The sequence below is a fragment of the Nasonia vitripennis genome, chromosome 2, assembly GCF_009193385.2.
Source record: "Nasonia vitripennis strain AsymCx chromosome 2, Nvit_psr_1.1, whole genome shotgun sequence".
NCBI lineage: Eukaryota > Metazoa > Arthropoda > Insecta > Hymenoptera > Pteromalidae > Nasonia > Nasonia vitripennis.
The window spans coordinates 16915268-16933287 of NC_045758.1; the positions used below are offsets into that span (position 1 = coordinate 16915268).

The 18020-nt window shown below is 37.9% G+C and overlaps 1 protein-coding gene across 2 annotated transcripts in view; it reads right to left on the reverse strand.

Moving 5' to 3' along the window:
• Positions 1-8812: 8812 nt before the first annotated feature.
• The window catches only part of LOC103317508 (ecdysone-induced protein 78C), a 127735-nt gene continuing 118527 nt past the window's right edge, over positions 8813-18020 (reverse strand). For both annotated transcript variants that reach the window (XM_031922894.2, XM_031922893.1), the window contains 5 exons: positions 13378-13519; positions 11273-11760; positions 10884-11183; positions 10304-10803; positions 8813-9104 (listed from right to left, as the gene is read on the reverse strand). In XM_031922894.2, coding sequence (XP_031778754.1) covers positions 10357-10803; positions 10884-11183; positions 11273-11760; positions 13378-13519 — 1377 coding nt within the window. In that variant the 3' untranslated portion in view covers positions 8813-9104; positions 10304-10356. The remainder of the gene's footprint in view (positions 9105-10303; positions 10804-10883; positions 11184-11272; positions 11761-13377; positions 13520-18020) is intronic.

The window sequence follows — 18020 nt, forward strand, 5'->3', positions numbered from 1 at the left end:
GATCTCTAGATGAAGAACGATTCAATTAACTGTGTAGTGCTTAACAACGTCCTTTAATTTTTATTCATGTTTTTCGTTAAATCTTTTGTTCTACGATCTTTATTATACATGCGTTTTGAAAATATGTTCTTCCATTTGTTATCGGTACGTTCGGCAGCTCGTCCGCTTTCATGATTGTCATTGTTATCATAATCGTTTTGATATTCAAACAAAATCATAAAAAAACAAAAATTAAAATCTTTGATTGAGATAACCAAATTTTCGTCTTATATAGATTAGAGAGAGAACATCTTTTCCAAAGCATGTAAAGTTATATAACAGGATGCACGCACTTGAGGGATTTGCGAATAAACTATTTCACTTTTTTGTTCGGACAGCTAGCTTTTTCGTGTAATTTGAAAATACTTGTTTAGTTATAGTTAATGTAATCGATGAGATCCTATTTTCAAGTTTTTATTTTCTTCAGTTTATACTATAGATTTTTGGTAATAAGAGATACTTTTATATCTGATTTAAATTTATAAATGATCGATCCTCTTGAGTGAATATGCAGAGAAACATATCATGGAAATCGTTAAAAATACACGTACGACGAAGCATTCGGAGAGAGGACCAGCAAAGTTATTTAACTTGGTTTTTCGCTGCAACTTTCTCCGATGGTATATAGAACAAATTGGTTTCAGGCTAAAGCGCAGTCCCGATAATAAAATACTCGCTAATCGGAACTTATCCCGAAGAAATTACGCGCGTCGTTTTATATTTATTGCCGTGTTACACGAACCTCACTGAGGCGTACGTTGTGTAATACTTTTTTTTAAATATTTGCTTTTTTCTCAGACAAAATATCTGCACGCTTTTAATGCGTTTGCCCTGTTTTTACAAAACGCGCTTACTGCTGTGACTATTTTCAATTCCATACTCATGCTATAGCTGTGTGGAAAAATCTAGTTGAAATTTTTAATTTTTCTCAAAGTAATATCATTGTGTATCAAAGTTAACACTTTCTACAACTGAACATCTCTATGACGAACTGAAATTCTAATAAATGCAACTGAGCAGTAAATATTTTGGTTGAATGATTTTATCCTCTACTTCAATAGCAGTAACGTATAGTCATAAACATTTCAATCAAGTAAGCTAAGAAAATGTTTAATTTTACTCAGATAAAACTTCAAATTCGTACAAAATTATATAAGCATAATAGCTGTACGCAGAAAGGCGTTCTGAAAAAGGACTATAACTAACTAAATTCCACTCGCATAATACAGTCAAATTGCTTTTTGGCTGTTCATCTTTTTCGGTCTTTTTATTTCTCTCTTATTATTCCCTCGAAGTCATTCATACTCTTTTACGTCGCATGACAATGTCTCGCTTTTTTCTAAATTAATTATAATTTTACGCATTGTAATTGGCACGAATTTTACTTATACAGCTCTGTTCTATAATCGTATAAAAGAAAAGATCAGAATATAACGCAGAAAACGGAAGAAGTGCAGATCGAGTCGACGCAATAATTACAAACGATTTTGCTTTTCGAACATTAACATACGCAACGCGCATATGAGAGCTTTATTATGTATATACATAAATATAAGTAATCAAGTGTTTACCTATTTACGTGACATTATAGTTTATCTGAAGATAGGAAAATCTATTAAAATAGCTTAGCAGTTTTGTCTCTGTTTTCTTCATACTTTTTCGCTAATCGAGTTCGCACGACCCGTTTTTGTTCGACGACCTGTTGCAGTATGTCAATATATTTCGTGTTATATGTATAACATTTGCGCGCACTAACTAATCAGCAAGGGTACGATCGAAGAAAAAAGATATTTATAAATTTCACACAACGTCTATATTTTCTTTCTTTCAGTCACATTCTTTACTTCGTGTTACAATTTATAGATACTTTTTTCCAAATTGGCTGATAAATACAGTTGTCCCACTCTCTCTGATTTAACGTCAAATAGACTATAACTATATTGATACTGCAGTGAGTTATATAATACAGAATTTCATGTATATAATCTAATACTTTTTGCAGAACATTTTTGTGCAGTGACCCTAGAATCGACATTATTATTCTTTTGAATATAACTGTAATTATATATAGTGCCGACTTTTCCAAGTTTTAGCAAATATATATGAGATAATGACTTTATATTTTTTTATATTTTATTATTTATTCATTTTATTTCATTAACTGCGTGCATCTTTGAGAAACGAAAGAACAGGCTAAATATGACAGATACAGTTGAATTGTATATGTATACATCATATGAGTTTTTATTCCGTATAGGTGTGATTTTATGTATCCTATTTATTTATATTTTTACGAGATTGGATCATGTAACATTAAGTTTTTGGAAAAATTGCGAACAATTTCATAATAATTTTAAAAAGATTAAAAAATAGTCGTTTTAATTTTTGTTGAGTTACACGCTTTTTCTTTCATAAAAAAAACATTTTCGTATTGTTGATAGTACTTTTGCTTATTATTATTATTGATCTCTTTTCGATATGTTGAATCTCACTATTACGTGTGAAAAAAGAATTCTTTTATCTAAGATCTTATGATTGGAATCTGCATAAAAGAAACCAAAGTAGGTATAAGCTATGAAGATTGAAAGTCAATAATAAGTATAGCGAAAATTATAATAAAGCAGTCAGGTGATGAACTTACGAGTTATTTAAATATGATAGAAAAAATAAGTACAGCGAGACACAAAAATACACGCGAAAAGTGTGGTTGCATACATGAGTAGTAAGTACATGAAAATAATAAAAAAATCCATCACTGTAACAAAACGAACAAAAAATGTAGTATATTTTTTGCCAGCGAGTTATGAAGAGTAGGCTACTAATAGGATCAGTAAGAAAAAAATCTTCGACATTTATCAATCTGAGTAATAAGCATTTATACAACAAAATATAATAGTATATAATAATATAACTCGAAAATATAATGAATAGAAAAAAGAAGAAATTGTACAAATAATAAATACGATAATGTGTCGGAAATGTGTCGGACGATATAATTATGCAATAGAACACACTGAATATATTTTAATTACAGAATAGAAGTTTGAACGCCATATTTAAGTTCAGTTATCGTAATATATGTATAGAATGCACCCTCGATTATTCCATCTCATCACTTTTATATTTGTTCACGTTTTTCCTTCTTCTAGTCTCTTTACCCTCCCGCAGTTTACATTTAAAGAATAATTAAATGAAATATTTGTACTTTAGCAGTGTAGAGCAGTCGTTTGTTTATATAGGTATCATTGATATTATACATATACATATTTATTCCATTATTTTATTCATCTATTTAGATTCGTTTATATAGTTTTTATTTTAAAAACAATTCCCGCCCTAATAAAGTTAATCGCGCGCAGCTTCTTTCTTTGTCTCTCTCCTTTCTATATTTTGCTTCGATTATATATAATTAATAATTATATATAATTCGTAATATTACGAATCTCAATTTTCTCTGCGCATATAATATATTTAACGTTCGCCCTCCTCTGCATATATCAAATCATATGTATAATAATCATGCAACGAGTTTACGATATACACATTTTACGTACTTTTATATATTTATATATTTACATGTGTATACAGTTTCGTCGTCGATGCGATCAGTGATTTTTAAGCGTTTGCAAAAAAGTATTATAAACCTATAAATTTATACACATAGAATTAATGTCAAACAAAATAGTTCCCGCTTTTTTCACTTTTTTCTTCTCGTATTATATATTTTTTTCTTGTTATTGCGATTATGTTACTATCCTACCTGTCTATAGCAATCGAGGATATACTTTATTATATTATACCGATCGTAAAACCCAAATTCGAAGGTATAAGAGCGACTACGGCTGACTATGTTTTATATTTCATCACGCTTTCTTTATTCGCGCATTCGCTTATAGCATTCGTACAGAGACTCTTCGAATCTCCACCGCGCGCAATTTTTCTTTTCTGAAAATATAACACCACAATATAATTTATTACTTTAAATTCTATTACTTTCTCGCGACACGCTTATTGACCCTCGCCCTATATACGCTGCTGAAAACTGGTATAACCGTTTGCAAAAGTTTGGAAAATATAAAGAAGTTCAAATGCAACGATCGAATAATAATGGAAATGTAAATGTTTTTTTATAAGTATAAAAGCGGAAATTAACGCCTCATCCAGCAGTGTAAACATCACACTATCACACTATCACACTATTATAATAAAAAAGAATAAGTTATAAAACATATAGTAAAATTTGACATTATCGCGCAAGGATAAAACAAAGCCATTATATACAAAGTTTTCAACTATTCAATTTAGCAACGATTTTTAATTAAAAACAATATTATAAATTGAAAAACATCGTTCGATTTACGTGCAAAAGAAGATTTTCCACTTGTGAAATTATCACCCTCGCTTCGCTTGGGCCGAGATCACACTCGTACAAAATAATCAACTCTGCTCATGCCCTAGTATGTACATAGAAAATTACTAAATCGCTTTCATAATAAAATCGCTCTTGTTTAATTAAATGGGTCATGATTACGATTACAATAATTTCTCATGATAAGGAAATTCCTACTAATTCAAATGATGATGTGTATCCGTTATATTTATACTGATCACACATATGCTTCGACGTCAATTCCAGCTGGGATCGAGTTTAAAACGATTTCAGCGAAGTCGTGTATATAGATAACAATGGTAGATATTAACGCGAATACAGCTAAAGTAGCACCATAGAAAGGTAAAGATATGCACGTTTTGAATTAAACGCGCGAATGTGTCAATGAGGATTGTGCAGTGACAATTTTCAAGCGCTAATTTTTCCTTAATTATTTTTCATTAATATAGTCACAAACTCCCGATTGTTTACTATCAACGAGCACAACGTATGAAAAATTACAAAATAAGCTTTAATCATTTGTATTACATAATATAGTACATTTTTTACATTTTTATTAGCACGCAACGATTATAAAACATTCTTCTTCTCATTTCAATCAAACTTATAGAATTCAACATTAGAAATTAGTTTAACGATTTATTCTTTTTTTAATATAAGGAGTGAAAGGATGTGAATACAAATTAAACAAAGAATTTGAAGGATTATGAGCTTGAAAATTAAACATGCTATCCTACAACACTGAAGCAGTCAAAGGAAGCATCTAAAAAGATTAGATAAATATTTGAATCTTTTTATACACAATTTATTAGTGTAGGCGTATATAAGCTAATCAATTTTTATGTCACTATACAACTACATTTAATTAGGTAATCACTTTAATCAAGTAACTATATTTGGCCGTTTTAAGTCATGATCAAGTCATGAGCGCCTCAGAATAGCGCTATATTTATATTTCAAGAATTGATTAATCTAATTTGAAATGAAAAACGAGTATGTAATAAAGTACTATGTACCAACACAGTATTGGGACCTGACAATTTTTCATAATGATTTATAACCAGAAAATATCTCAGGTCACAATAAAAAAAAAGGAGATTGAGTGTGTATTAAGTCGGAAAAGAAGTTCATTAGGAATAGAAAATTTTGAATCTACTGTTTAAGAGCGATAATATGGTACGCAACGTTTTGTCATAATTTCAGATTGTTTTTTATTACCTACGCGTCCCAGATCAAATTATCATCAATTTATTTATCCATCGGAAAATATTTATTTCTATAATTCTTGATTTTGTTGTTTATATACATTTTTATGGAGTTTATAAGTTTTCCTCGGAGCAACAAACGCAAGTCTGCTAAGATTGTTTTCGGCACTTTATTTATCAAGGTTTCCAATCGTAATGGGCAATTTTTTCTAAATTAGTAATATATGATTAATTATTCATTGTCGTCTTTAAAAAATTTAATCTTCCTCCAATTTGCTTTGACATTGTTGTTATTGCTGACCTGCGTATAATCCAATGCTCACACATACACACACACACCACACACACCCTCTCACTCACTCATTCACACTCACACACACACACACACACACACACACATATATATATATATATATATATATATATATATATATATATATATAGTTCTACTTTTCATATATGTGTATTATATTAAACTGCAATGTTTTTAATTCTTTCATATATTATAGTTAAGTATGATATGTTTATTCACAACTGGATGTGAGCGCTTAAAATTGAAATTTACTTTTTGTTCATCGCGAAGTGTAAGCTTAGACAGTTTTAACCTATATTTACTTTGCGTAAATGATAGAGTCTTAATTAAATACAATCCTACTTTTATTTTATTCTCAGGAAGATCAAATGACGTGATTGCGCAGAGTCAATATCGGCCATGCTTTCATCGTCCCTGTTTAGCTATACGAATCACATAGACCTATATGAGTACGAAGTGCAGAAAATCACAGCTTGCAACGTAAAATTTTATTCTTCTTTGGGTCCTACAGGAATGATTCATATATATTTTTAGTCATTTACTTTGACTGTCATTGATGAAAAGGATTTAATTAAAAATTGAGATTCGATGAAAAAAGAAACACGCTTTTTAGTCTTTTACCATATGCATCTGTTAATATAGTTAATTTAGTTTTCATACTTTTGGATAGCTCAAAAAATCACAACTTTTTTCCGGTACGTGATTTTCACACTGAAAATTGGCTCATTTGCAAAGACAAACTTCCAATCATTGGCTGATATGACAATCGGTGATCTTCCCACTTGTATTATTATCATAGACGTGCTCGATAGTCTAAAACGTCATTCGTATATTATAGTCATTGCGTTAACGAGACTGTTGTATCGTGGGAGTTTTGGTGCTTCCGAGGGGTTTTCTGCAACCGCACTTATACATTCTTTCGCGAAATTCAATTGCAATACAGATGAGGATGTGGTGCTCGACATTTAATAATTATCGCGCTATGTGATATGTTGTTTTGAACGTTGACACAACGACTAAAACCCGCCGCGCGATTCATTTTTCAGAAGCATATAGAACCGAGATGCTATGTATTATCATATTTATAAGTATGCCGAAAGCATTTCTGTCTTTATTTATTATTTATTATTTTCCTCTCGTCTAAATGATAATAAACTAAATTGCGTTAAAGAGACATTTATCTAATTAGTTGAAATATTGCACGTACGTTCTTGTTTCTATTTACGATAGAAATTTATTTATCCTAACACAAGCTTTTAGCTTTCGTTCTAGAATTTAAAGCGCGCTCCATTTGTGCGCTAAAGAAAGTTTTGAACGATCGTTTCACCGAGTACACTACCAATTAATGCAGCGTCCTATTAAAATCACGTACCGCGAGCATCAATTAATACATTTAGGCGTTTATTTATTATTATTCTCAATCTAATCTTGCGTTTTCGATATGCATTTGACTTTCACGATCACTTTACTATATATAGTTTTACAGCATTTGTTCGTATGTTTTTTTTCTGTGTTACATATGAATAGAAATTCTGTAAGTTATTCGACGGCGCACTAAAAAGACGTATATATAGACGCAGCTGTATGTATAATAATAAAATCCTATACACTTTTTTCCTTTTGTTTTCCGCTATTTATACATATATTTATAATATATCTATTTATTTATTTATTTATTCAGTTATCATTTATGTAGGTATTATATCTACGCCGAGTAATAAAAATAGAATTGCATAGATATAGATTGAGATTCGCACGGTGCATGCATCTATTGAGTTACAGTGAGGGAAAAGAGACGCCATGCTTGCATATATATTATTTTATTTCCTCTAAAAAGTTGCGCGGCGCGTTTTATATATTTTAAATGCTCGTAGTACGACCTTTGTTATTTTTTATCATGCGATATAATCTATGTATAATATATGTATATCAGTATCGATGGAGCGCCTCGTGCACTGGACGTGTGCGTGAGTGTGTTTTTATTTTGTTAATTAATATGCATCGGACACTTTTACTTTACTCGTATTATGCTGCGCACGCAATAACGAGGACGAGTAAAATTTTATGAAAAATTGGAAATATTTACTGCGCTAGAGAATAGAAGAGGCCCTATTGAAAAATTGTCTCTTTGTCGCCTTTATCGGAAAGAGAAAAAGACGAGTACGATACATTTATATATCTCTGTTATATATACTTTTCGCACCGAGAGTTTACCTCGAGCAAGTGACAATTTAATAAAGTTTTCCTCTCATCGAAACGGTCATGGACCTCTTGATGGTTTCTCAAAATTTTACTCTCGATCCTTCCATGCGGTCAGATACTAATAAACGCTCTTTGCTGCAAGCGATGTCACACATTTAAAACGTTCTAACTTTGAGGCATTCGCGATGATCTCCGAAATGCCGTCTCGCGATCACATTTTTGTTTCAAATCTTTCATAATATTTCGACGCAGGACGTATTTATTTCCGAGAGATCGATTGTTACAATATTGCTAACGATCTTGCTTTTAAGAGATGCAAAGGGACGCAAGTCCTCCGAGGTTCTGAACTTCATAGTATATCTTCCAGGTGTGGAATATCTTTATAATATGCCTTCGACGACGAGATATTTTATCCGTTCAGTTTGTTCTGTCTGCTTTGTTGGATTGGTTTGTAAAACTTGGAAATCGTTGTCTCTCCTTGCCTCAGCCATTGTCAGTGGTACAACATGCGCTCTTCCTTTGTTAATCGGTAAAATGGATGATCACGCGAACCGAGGATATATATACACACACACACACACACACACATATATATATATATATATATATATATATATATATATATATATATATATATATATATATATATATATATATTCGTGTATATTGTGGATATGTGTGCATACTTGTTCGCTCATGCTCGTCCATCTTACGTTTAGTCGATCGGGAAGCGGTACGTTAAACTTTCTTCATCTTCTTTACTGTGATAACGATGCTGCTGTCGTCGGTACGGAGCGACGAACACGGGTTCTCACTTTCAAATGAGAGGCCGAAAAATCGTGTTTCCTCGTTCAGTCGTGCTCGCGCTGTTTTTTCTTTCTCTCTTGGTTTTGCGATAATGGCAAATGATTATCAACGCAGTGGAAAACGTGATCCTGCTAATGGCTACCATTACCTGCAAATTAATTATAGCGTTATAATATGCGCTTCTTCACGGAGACGAGAATCGCGAAACAAACACAAGCGCTTAATTCCCGGGCGGATATTGAATTACGAGCTGAAAAATATAATCCGTATAGTCGAGGTGCAAAATGTCGGGAGAAGAGACTCGATGTAAAGATTCTAAAGCTACTTGTAAATATAAGCACTTGTAAAAAAGAGACAGACTTTTTTATATACGCCGCGGATAAAAGAATTTTTCCGAGGCAATCTCAAAGCGACGAAAAAGGGCAAAGAGAAACGAAGAGAGGCCGACGAGCAGTGGCGCGTGCGGCTGAAAAAACTCGCCCAAAAGGAAGGCGGAGGAATGAAGAGAAAAAAGAGCCAGCTCTGCAAAGATCCAGAATACTTAGACACTCTCTATATCATCTTGACCAATTTTGATGACAAATTGATGAGAGGTTGAAGGCTCATTTTGAAGTGCTTTCATATACGCTATAATCTTATATGCTTTAGAAAATCATCGTAAAGTGAGGTAACCGCTAATTACTTTCCGCGATATTGGACTTATATTCACCGTCTCTTTAATTAAAACTTTTCCCCGCCCGAGAGCCTGATAAGAGTTGCCTTGGAAAAGTTACCACTACTAATTTTACTTGATTTAAACTTTGTCCCGTATAAAAAATCCTCGTCTTTCTTGCTGTCATAGTCCCGTCTCCACTTTTTTCATTAGCGCGCGAATTTAATTTCTCGACAAAAGAAATCAAGGATCTTTATGTACCTAATGTATTATATCGGTCAGTCGGCAGTCGACCACAAAAAGCTATAGGAAGCTGGCGAACAAAATTATTCATTTCAACGGCACCCCAGAGGCATCATTGGACACGGGGCATTAATTTCATCTATATACCTAAATTGCGCGATCAATAATTAAACGGTTTGGAAATCGTATAGACGCGTATTAGGAGGATAAAGCTGAATTCATTTTAGGTGTTGTTGTTTATAATTGATCGCTGTTATAAATTCGTTATCGTGCGTTTGAACGCTTTTATTTTCGGTATCTCAATTATCTGATGAAGATGACGGACTATAAATAATTGCGCTTATTTGAAATCAATATTGAATTTGATGAATTGATTTTAATAAAACATTTCCATTCGAACAGCTGAATAATTCGTCTCGGTAAAAAATAAAGCACGGGTGTCGCATACTCACGCAAGATCGACGAAAGTAAAGAAGCAATCATGGGGGCTCGAGCGTTGGCCCGTTCACTGTAGATCCTCCTCGCACTTGGGAATGTCGAAGATCTCGGCGAAGAGCGGCGGCAGCTTCAACTTGGTCCAGTTCCGCCTGAACCAGTCGAGCAGGTTGGCGTGTCTGACTCCCAGAGCCTTGAGCTCGGGCAGCCTCTGCGAGAGCGAGCCGAGGCTGTCGATACCGCCGCCGGTGCCTTCCGTAGGGGTGGTGGTGGTGGTGGTCGTGGTGGTCTCCCCGTTGCTACCGGGAGTCGGGGGACTGGCGGCGCAGCCGTGACCAGCCTGGACGCGCAGCGCCTCGAGCAGTCGATCCTGCAGCCTCTGGATGGCCTTGACGTCGTTCAAGCCCGGCCGCTCGCTCAGCAGCACCGCGCCCGAGAACAGGCCCAGCTCCGCGTCCGTCAGCTGGTGGCTGTTCAGCGCCGAGGTGAACTGCATCACCGTCGTCACAAAGTCCGGCTGGAGGAGGGTTTCGATTATTAAAGAGGATGCACAATTCACGCGTGCAGAGCTACAATTCACAGGGCAGCCGCACTCACCTCGTACATGAGCTCGAGCTGCTGCCTGGTGATGTAGGTGCCGTCCTCGAAGGTCATCGAGCTGTCGCTCGTCATCTTGGCGATGTGGCTGAGCCAGACCTCGAAGAAGCCGACCTTGATGAGGATGAGCTGATCGTCCTGCGAGAGCTCGATGAATCCCGGCACCCGTTTCGCGAACTCGACGACCCTCTGGACGGAGGGTGTGACGCGCGCGGCGAACTGCTGCCACAGCCAGATCCTTTGCGACTCGACCGTCTCGGCGGTCGAGGAGGCCGCCTCCGGGTCCTCCGGGCTCGCGGGCTACGCGCAGATCGCAGTTTGTTATTTCAACGCATAATTCATATAGCAAAATATTATAATAGAGCTAGCTGAATGCAGAAGCGACTCACGGGTATGATCATGGGCTTCCTGACGATGCCCCTGGTGGACTCGTCGGTAAAACCGCAGTGGGCGTGATGTGCCTGGGAGACCTGTAGTATCACGTCGTAGACAGCCAGCTGCTTGACATCGGCGTCGGACTGGTCGGCCTCGACGACCGTCGCCTGCGGTACTCGCGTCATCGCGTTCTGAGTCGAGGGACTGCTTATGCTGTTGTTGTTGTTGTTGCTCGTGCTGTTGTTGTTATTATTGTTGATGCTGGTGTTATTGTTGTTGATGTTGGTGCCGTTGCCATTGTTGCTGCTGTTGTTGTTGTTGTTATTGTTGTTGGCGGCGGCGGTGGCGAGCTGCTGGGGCGAGATGACGCCGTTGGTGGCGGGGCTACTGCCGTTGGTGGTGGGCGTCGTCGGGCCGCCGCTCGGCGTCGTCGTCGTCGTGGGCGTCGCGTCGTCGGGGCCTCGCTCGCGCGAGCGCTTCGGCACCCGGCCGTATCGCACCGCTGAAGAAAAACATTGTTTTATAATTCTGCGAGCGGAGAGCGTTCTTTCTCGTTCCGCGCGCGGGCATACGGCGCAGCGCTCTCGCGGTTCGCGGAAACGCTTCTGGGGAAATAGAGCGGAACAAAGCGCGCCCGAGCAAACAAACTTGCGCCAGCCGCACGTAATATTCCCTGAAATTAGTAACGAGCTTGAAAAGCCAGGGCGAAACAAAACTCGCCGCGAGCGATCGAGCAAAAATGAAGAAATAGAGCGCGCGGCAGAGAGCTCAGAGAGTGAGTGAGTGAGAGAGAGAGAGAGAGAGAGAGAGAGAGAGAGAGAGATACCCACCGAGGGGTGGAAAACTCCTCGGCAAAAGGCCGAAGAAGTTAATCCGGGCGGATGCGCTATTTTCCCCGGAGAATTGGAATATAGCGCGAACGGAATATAAGAAAAGTCGCGGAGCAAAAGGAAGCGGAGGAAATTAAGGGGATTAAGATGGAGTATTTCAGCGAGGGGAAAAATCGTGGATCCGAATGATAGAGCGGGTCAAGACGCGAGTTTAAACGATATCGCGGAAATTCAATTTGAAACGCACGCTCCGCCGAGCTTATATTGATGCGTTTTTCTTTCTTCCATTTAAAATCCCCGTTGCGTTACCCGCAATGAAATCCGGGGCGAAAGCTTCCTTGGCCTGGACCTATAGGAGCGAGGACCTCATTATAAGTTGACGTCTCGACCAAGCGCAGATCATATCCAAAAGAACTTTTGCGCGGGCGCGCGCGGCAACTTTGACGTTTAATTATGCAGCTAGTTCGTAGCCGTGGGGGCTTTTAGCCTATCTGCCCCTTTGTCCTACTGGAACGAAGACGGAAGCGCGGGAGGTTCAGCTGGCAGTAGTCCGCGGTCTGAGCCGCGGTCGCGCTGTGCATGCATATAGGTATGTATGTCGGAAGGCCGAGGATCGGGCTCTCGTCGAGCCAAAGCCTTGGGCGCCGCTGTGCAGCAGCGTGTATATGTATATATATATATATATATATATATATATATATATATATATATATATATATATATATATATATATATATATATATATATATATATATATATATATATATATATATATATATATATATATATATATATATATATATATATATATATATATATATATATATATATATATATATATATATACACGCTGCTGCACAGCGGCCCGATATATATATATATATATATATATATATATATATATATATATATATTCGGGAGTGGCAGCAGGTGCTGTCGCGGTTTTCTTCGCGCCAGGCGCGAGAGGCGCACCTCTCTGCGGTTGACCGGCGTTTTTAGTTTCGCGGTGCTGAAGGCTTTCCGGCAACTTGTGCTTGACAGACGGGTGTACCCTTAAACGATTACGACAACAACCTTTGAAAATCAAAAGGGCTTGTATGTGATACAAAAGTTGACTTTCAATTTGCATCTGCAAGAAATGTGTTTCGTCGCAGTGTCTTTGAATATGCTTCATTGAAATAAGCTAAATTTTGTTTTGACGTGACAGATTCTATTACAGCGCTATGGAAGGTAGGTCCAAAAGTGTTCGGGAAACAGGCGCGACGTGGTGTATACAATAATATACGTACAATCTCTGGACATGCCGACAGCCAGGCACTTCTTGAATCTGCAGTACTGACAGCGATTCCGGTTTAATCTTATCACCAGGCACTTGCCGTCTCTCAAGCACCTGTACTCAATCTGCTTTTGTATGCTCCGCCTGAAGAAGCCCTGAAACACAGCGATAAGTTCATCGTTAGTTAAAATATTTCCAGACTCGTGCACATCCAAAATATTATTTATTAGTGTTATGATATAATCAAGAGATTCGATTGGCCATCGGTATAGGTCCATCGAAATCCTTCGATGTATAAATAAAATATTCTCATCCAATAATCATTACCCGCAGCAGCCATCAAAAGAAAAATCACCGACTGGCCAGACGAATCCCCAACACGAATTCACTTACTCCGGCGCAAAAATACGATCCTCTCATACTCGCGTGCCTGATATATATAAAACTCGGGCCGATTCATATTCTCCCCGGAATACTAGCTCGCGCGCGCGGCGGCCCTATACTGACTCGCGAGTGTAGAGGGCGGGAAGCAGGCGGGGAATCGAAGAATTCATGAAAGCGAGTTGCTGCATAAAGGGATCCGGAGTCGTTTCGCGCGCGGAAAAATCCTCCGAGTGAATTCTGCATCGGCCTCCGTGTGCCGATATCGCGAAAACGTGACGGCTCGCGAGAGGAAGGGCTGTACGAGCGTAATGTGCGGGAAAAAGGAGCTAACGGGACGACGCGAAGATTAGACCTTCCGCCGGTGTTCGTGGGGAATTAATATTACATTGCTGCAGTCTCTATCTCTCTCTCTCTCTCTCTCTCTCTCTCTCTCTCTCTCTCTCTCTCTCTCTCTCTCTCTCTCGTCTTATGTGCAGCTCGAGATTCTCGATCACAGTGTACTTTTACTGCGCGCGAGTCGTATATATGGGGAATTCTACGGGAAAAATGCCATTTTCTGGTTGGAGAAACCGAAAAAAACAAATGTTAAGTCACACTCCCGCAACTTTTTTCTTCTTATTTTACACGTTTTCTGTTTGTGCTCTTGTGCATTAGGTACATGCGACGAATTTGAAGGGCCTATAAAACAGTGTCACAAGACACTTTTTCGATGTTGGAACGTGGTTTCGCACGGTTCTAAACATGTACAATAAGAAGAAAAAAGTTGCGGAAGTGTGCCCAACATTTGTTTTTTTCGGTTTCTTCAACTAGAAAATGGCATTTTTCTCGTAGAATTCTCCATATACATATAACTATGCTGATGCAGTTGAACCGCCATAGACTTGATAATCGTACTTTTATAGAGCGAAAACTCCGCAATTCTCGAGCACTTAAAAGAGTGCAGCTTTTAAATAGAACGTAATATCCTTTCGATAAAAAGTTTATCTCTTCAATTATTGCCGGCCCTGTTCCTTCCCTGAACTCTTGGTGCAAGACACATGCCTCGAAAAAGAAGATGCGTAATTCAATTGTATTTCGTGGCGAATCCTCGAGAAAATAGTTTTCTCGGACGACGTACCGTCGTCTCTCTGATGCGCTGCACCGGGAGACGCAGCAGCAGTTCGCCACGTCGTTCAATCTCGCATTTTCCCTTTCAGCGCGCGGTTTGCGATAGACATAGCGCGAGCCCACTTTGACGTGTGCCGCACGTGCGCAGAACGCGGCACGAGAAAATAGGAAGAGAGAGCGAGAGGGGGGGGGGAGACAATTAAGAAAGGTTGATGAGTGCGTGGAAATGGCAAGAGCCATATGCAGGGACCGAAGGCTGTTTTTCTATGTAAATCTGCATCCGATCGCACTATCCATCTTACATCTTGCCGCCGATAGGTACAAGGCTGATTGAGCATTGTATTTAATAGTTTTTATGTTAAAGTAAAATATAAGTGTATTTATATGAATATAAAGTACTTTAAACTTTAGGATGGGGCTTTGCGCTTCTATTAAGGTCTATCTTCGTTGCTCTTGCTCCCGTCTGATGGCACACGTAGAACAAGCTCGGAAAACGACACAGTGTTACACGCTTTGGGGACGCAGCCTTATAGACCAATTATAATTGCTCCATGATATGTTTAGTACGACGACACTTATTTAGATGAACGAAGCCATAACCCCAAAAGATATCTATATATTATTCTATTCACCTGTAGCTGTTACACATTAGATTATGAAGTTTTAAAATTGAAGTTGATAGCACATTGTAAAAATATCGTTATTATTATTAAGAACATTAGAAGAAATCTGAATAGTATGAAATTTTTTGTCTGCAAATATTTATAGACTACGATCGAATATCTAAAATTGCTGTACTCTGCAAATGAGTTGAATATTTAACTGTAACGATTTTTTTGACATTACAATAAAAATGTCAACTTATTCCACCTTAATAGTACCTTCAGTGGATAGTAATTTATAAATTTATATACTGATGGAGCACCGTTAATATTAATAAAAAGGGATTCGATTGCAGGATGACTTCAACAACTATGGGAGAAATCAGCATATCTGGACCAAAATATAATTATAGATGAAATCCCTGGTAGAAATGTTCAGCAGTTTATTAGCAGTCACTGCCCAGTTCAGATTGAACTGGCCAGTGCATTCAGCAGTGACTCGCCAGTCGCTGTGCTTATTTCGTCAGATTTTTGACAGTCACTGGCCAAGGACTGGGGAATCAGACTTGAAAATAGAACTAATAACAATTGTGCGTTTCTTACTATTTTTAGCATTGGAAATTAATAAAAATGACTTAGAATCAACTTTTAGTATAAAAGGTATGTGTCAAAAGGGTCAACCTAACCCTACAGATGCATACACTCATATATGAAAGTATGTACAAGTATGCAGTATGACTGACTTTGTTTTGTGTAAGTGCAAGTACTGTGTAAAAAGTGTCATTGATGTGCTCAAAGTCACCAACGATGAGGTTTGAACAGATATTTCACCCTCATCAGTATGCAGTTTTGTCAGTGTCCAAGTACTACCATTATCATGCTAAATCCATGATATTAAACTTGGATGTTTGTTCTTTTGTGCGAAGACTTGTTAAATTATTTAAAAACTGGCTACCATGCCAGTTTTTACTTGACTGTCTTGGTTCGGCTTTTCACCTTGAACCTTATGACTTTGGCGTCAAAAAATACAGGTGGGCTCATAAATGGAAGTCGAATTCATATCAACTATAAGGGCTTACAGAGGGGCAGATAGCGACTCGGACCTCTTCCTAGTAGTAGCCAAATTAAGAGCTAGACTAGTAGCGAATCAAAATAGTAAGCAAACAAGGTAGAAAGCTTTGATATTGAGAAACTACGAGATAGAACAGAGCGAATTAGGTACCAGATAGAAATTAATAACAGGTTTCAGGCACTTGAAGAAGCAAACACATCGCCGGAGGGGAATGACGAACCGAATAGCTTATGGGGGGACATCGAAAAAACGGTAAAAGAGGCCGCGAACAAAGTACTGGATAAAAAGAAAAAGCCAAAGAGCAAACCATGGTTTGACGAAGAGTGCGAACTCTGGTTTGAAAGGCGCAAAAAGGCTAAATTAGATAGCTTACAAAATAGAAGCGATAGGACCGTAGAAGAGTATTCTAACGTAAGGAAACAGACGAGCGCGATCTACAGAAATAAGAAGCGGGAGTATCAAAAGAATCTTATTAGGAGAATAGAAACTAACAGTAAGGAAAATAACCCCCGCGAAATGTACAGAGGGATTAACGCCATCAGAAAGGGTTTTAGGAGTAGAGCGCAATTGATGAAGGACGAAAACGGGGACCTCGTAACAAATGACAACGAATTACTGTCGCTGTGGAAAAATTATTTCGATAAATTATTAAACGTGCACGAAAATAGCGAAGAATTAGGGGACGAAATTCACACTGTTGAACCCCACGTGGAGGAACCGAGCTACCAAGAAGTAGAGGCCGCGATTAAAAAATTAAAAAACAAGAAAGCCGCGGGAAATGACTCTATACCAGCTGAGTTACTCAAATATGGGGGCGTCGAGCTCACTTTCAAAATCTACAAACTAGTATGTGCCATCTGGAAAAATGAAACAATACCCGAAAATTGGAAGGAATCTATCATTATACCGATTTTTAAAAAGGGGGATAAGACAGACTGCAATAACTATAGGGGTATTTCACTTTTAGCAACGTGCTACAAAGTTCTGTCAAACGTAATACAAGCTAGACTCACTCCATTCGCGGAAGATATAGTAGGAGATTATCAGTGCGGATTTCGGCGCAACAGATCGACGAGCGATCAAATGTTTACCATAAGACAGTTGTTAGAGAAAAAGTGGGAATTTTGCGAAACCATACACCAACTATTTATAGATTTTAAAAAAGCGTACGACTCTATTAAGCGAAGCAAAATGTATCAAATTCTAGTACTTCTCGGTGTACCGAAAAAACTCGTGAGATTAATTCAAATATGTCTGAACGGAAGCACGGGAAAGGTCCGAGTAGGCGGTAATGTATCAGAACCCTTCATGATACGCGATGGTTTAAAACAAGGGGATGGGCTCTCTACGATGCTGTTCAACTTAACGTTAGAGTATGCCGTTAGAAAAATGCAGGTTAGCCAGATGGGCGCAACGCTTAATGGAACAACGCAGATACTAGGCTACGCAGATGATTTGGATATACTGGGGTATTGTAGGGAAACGGTAGCA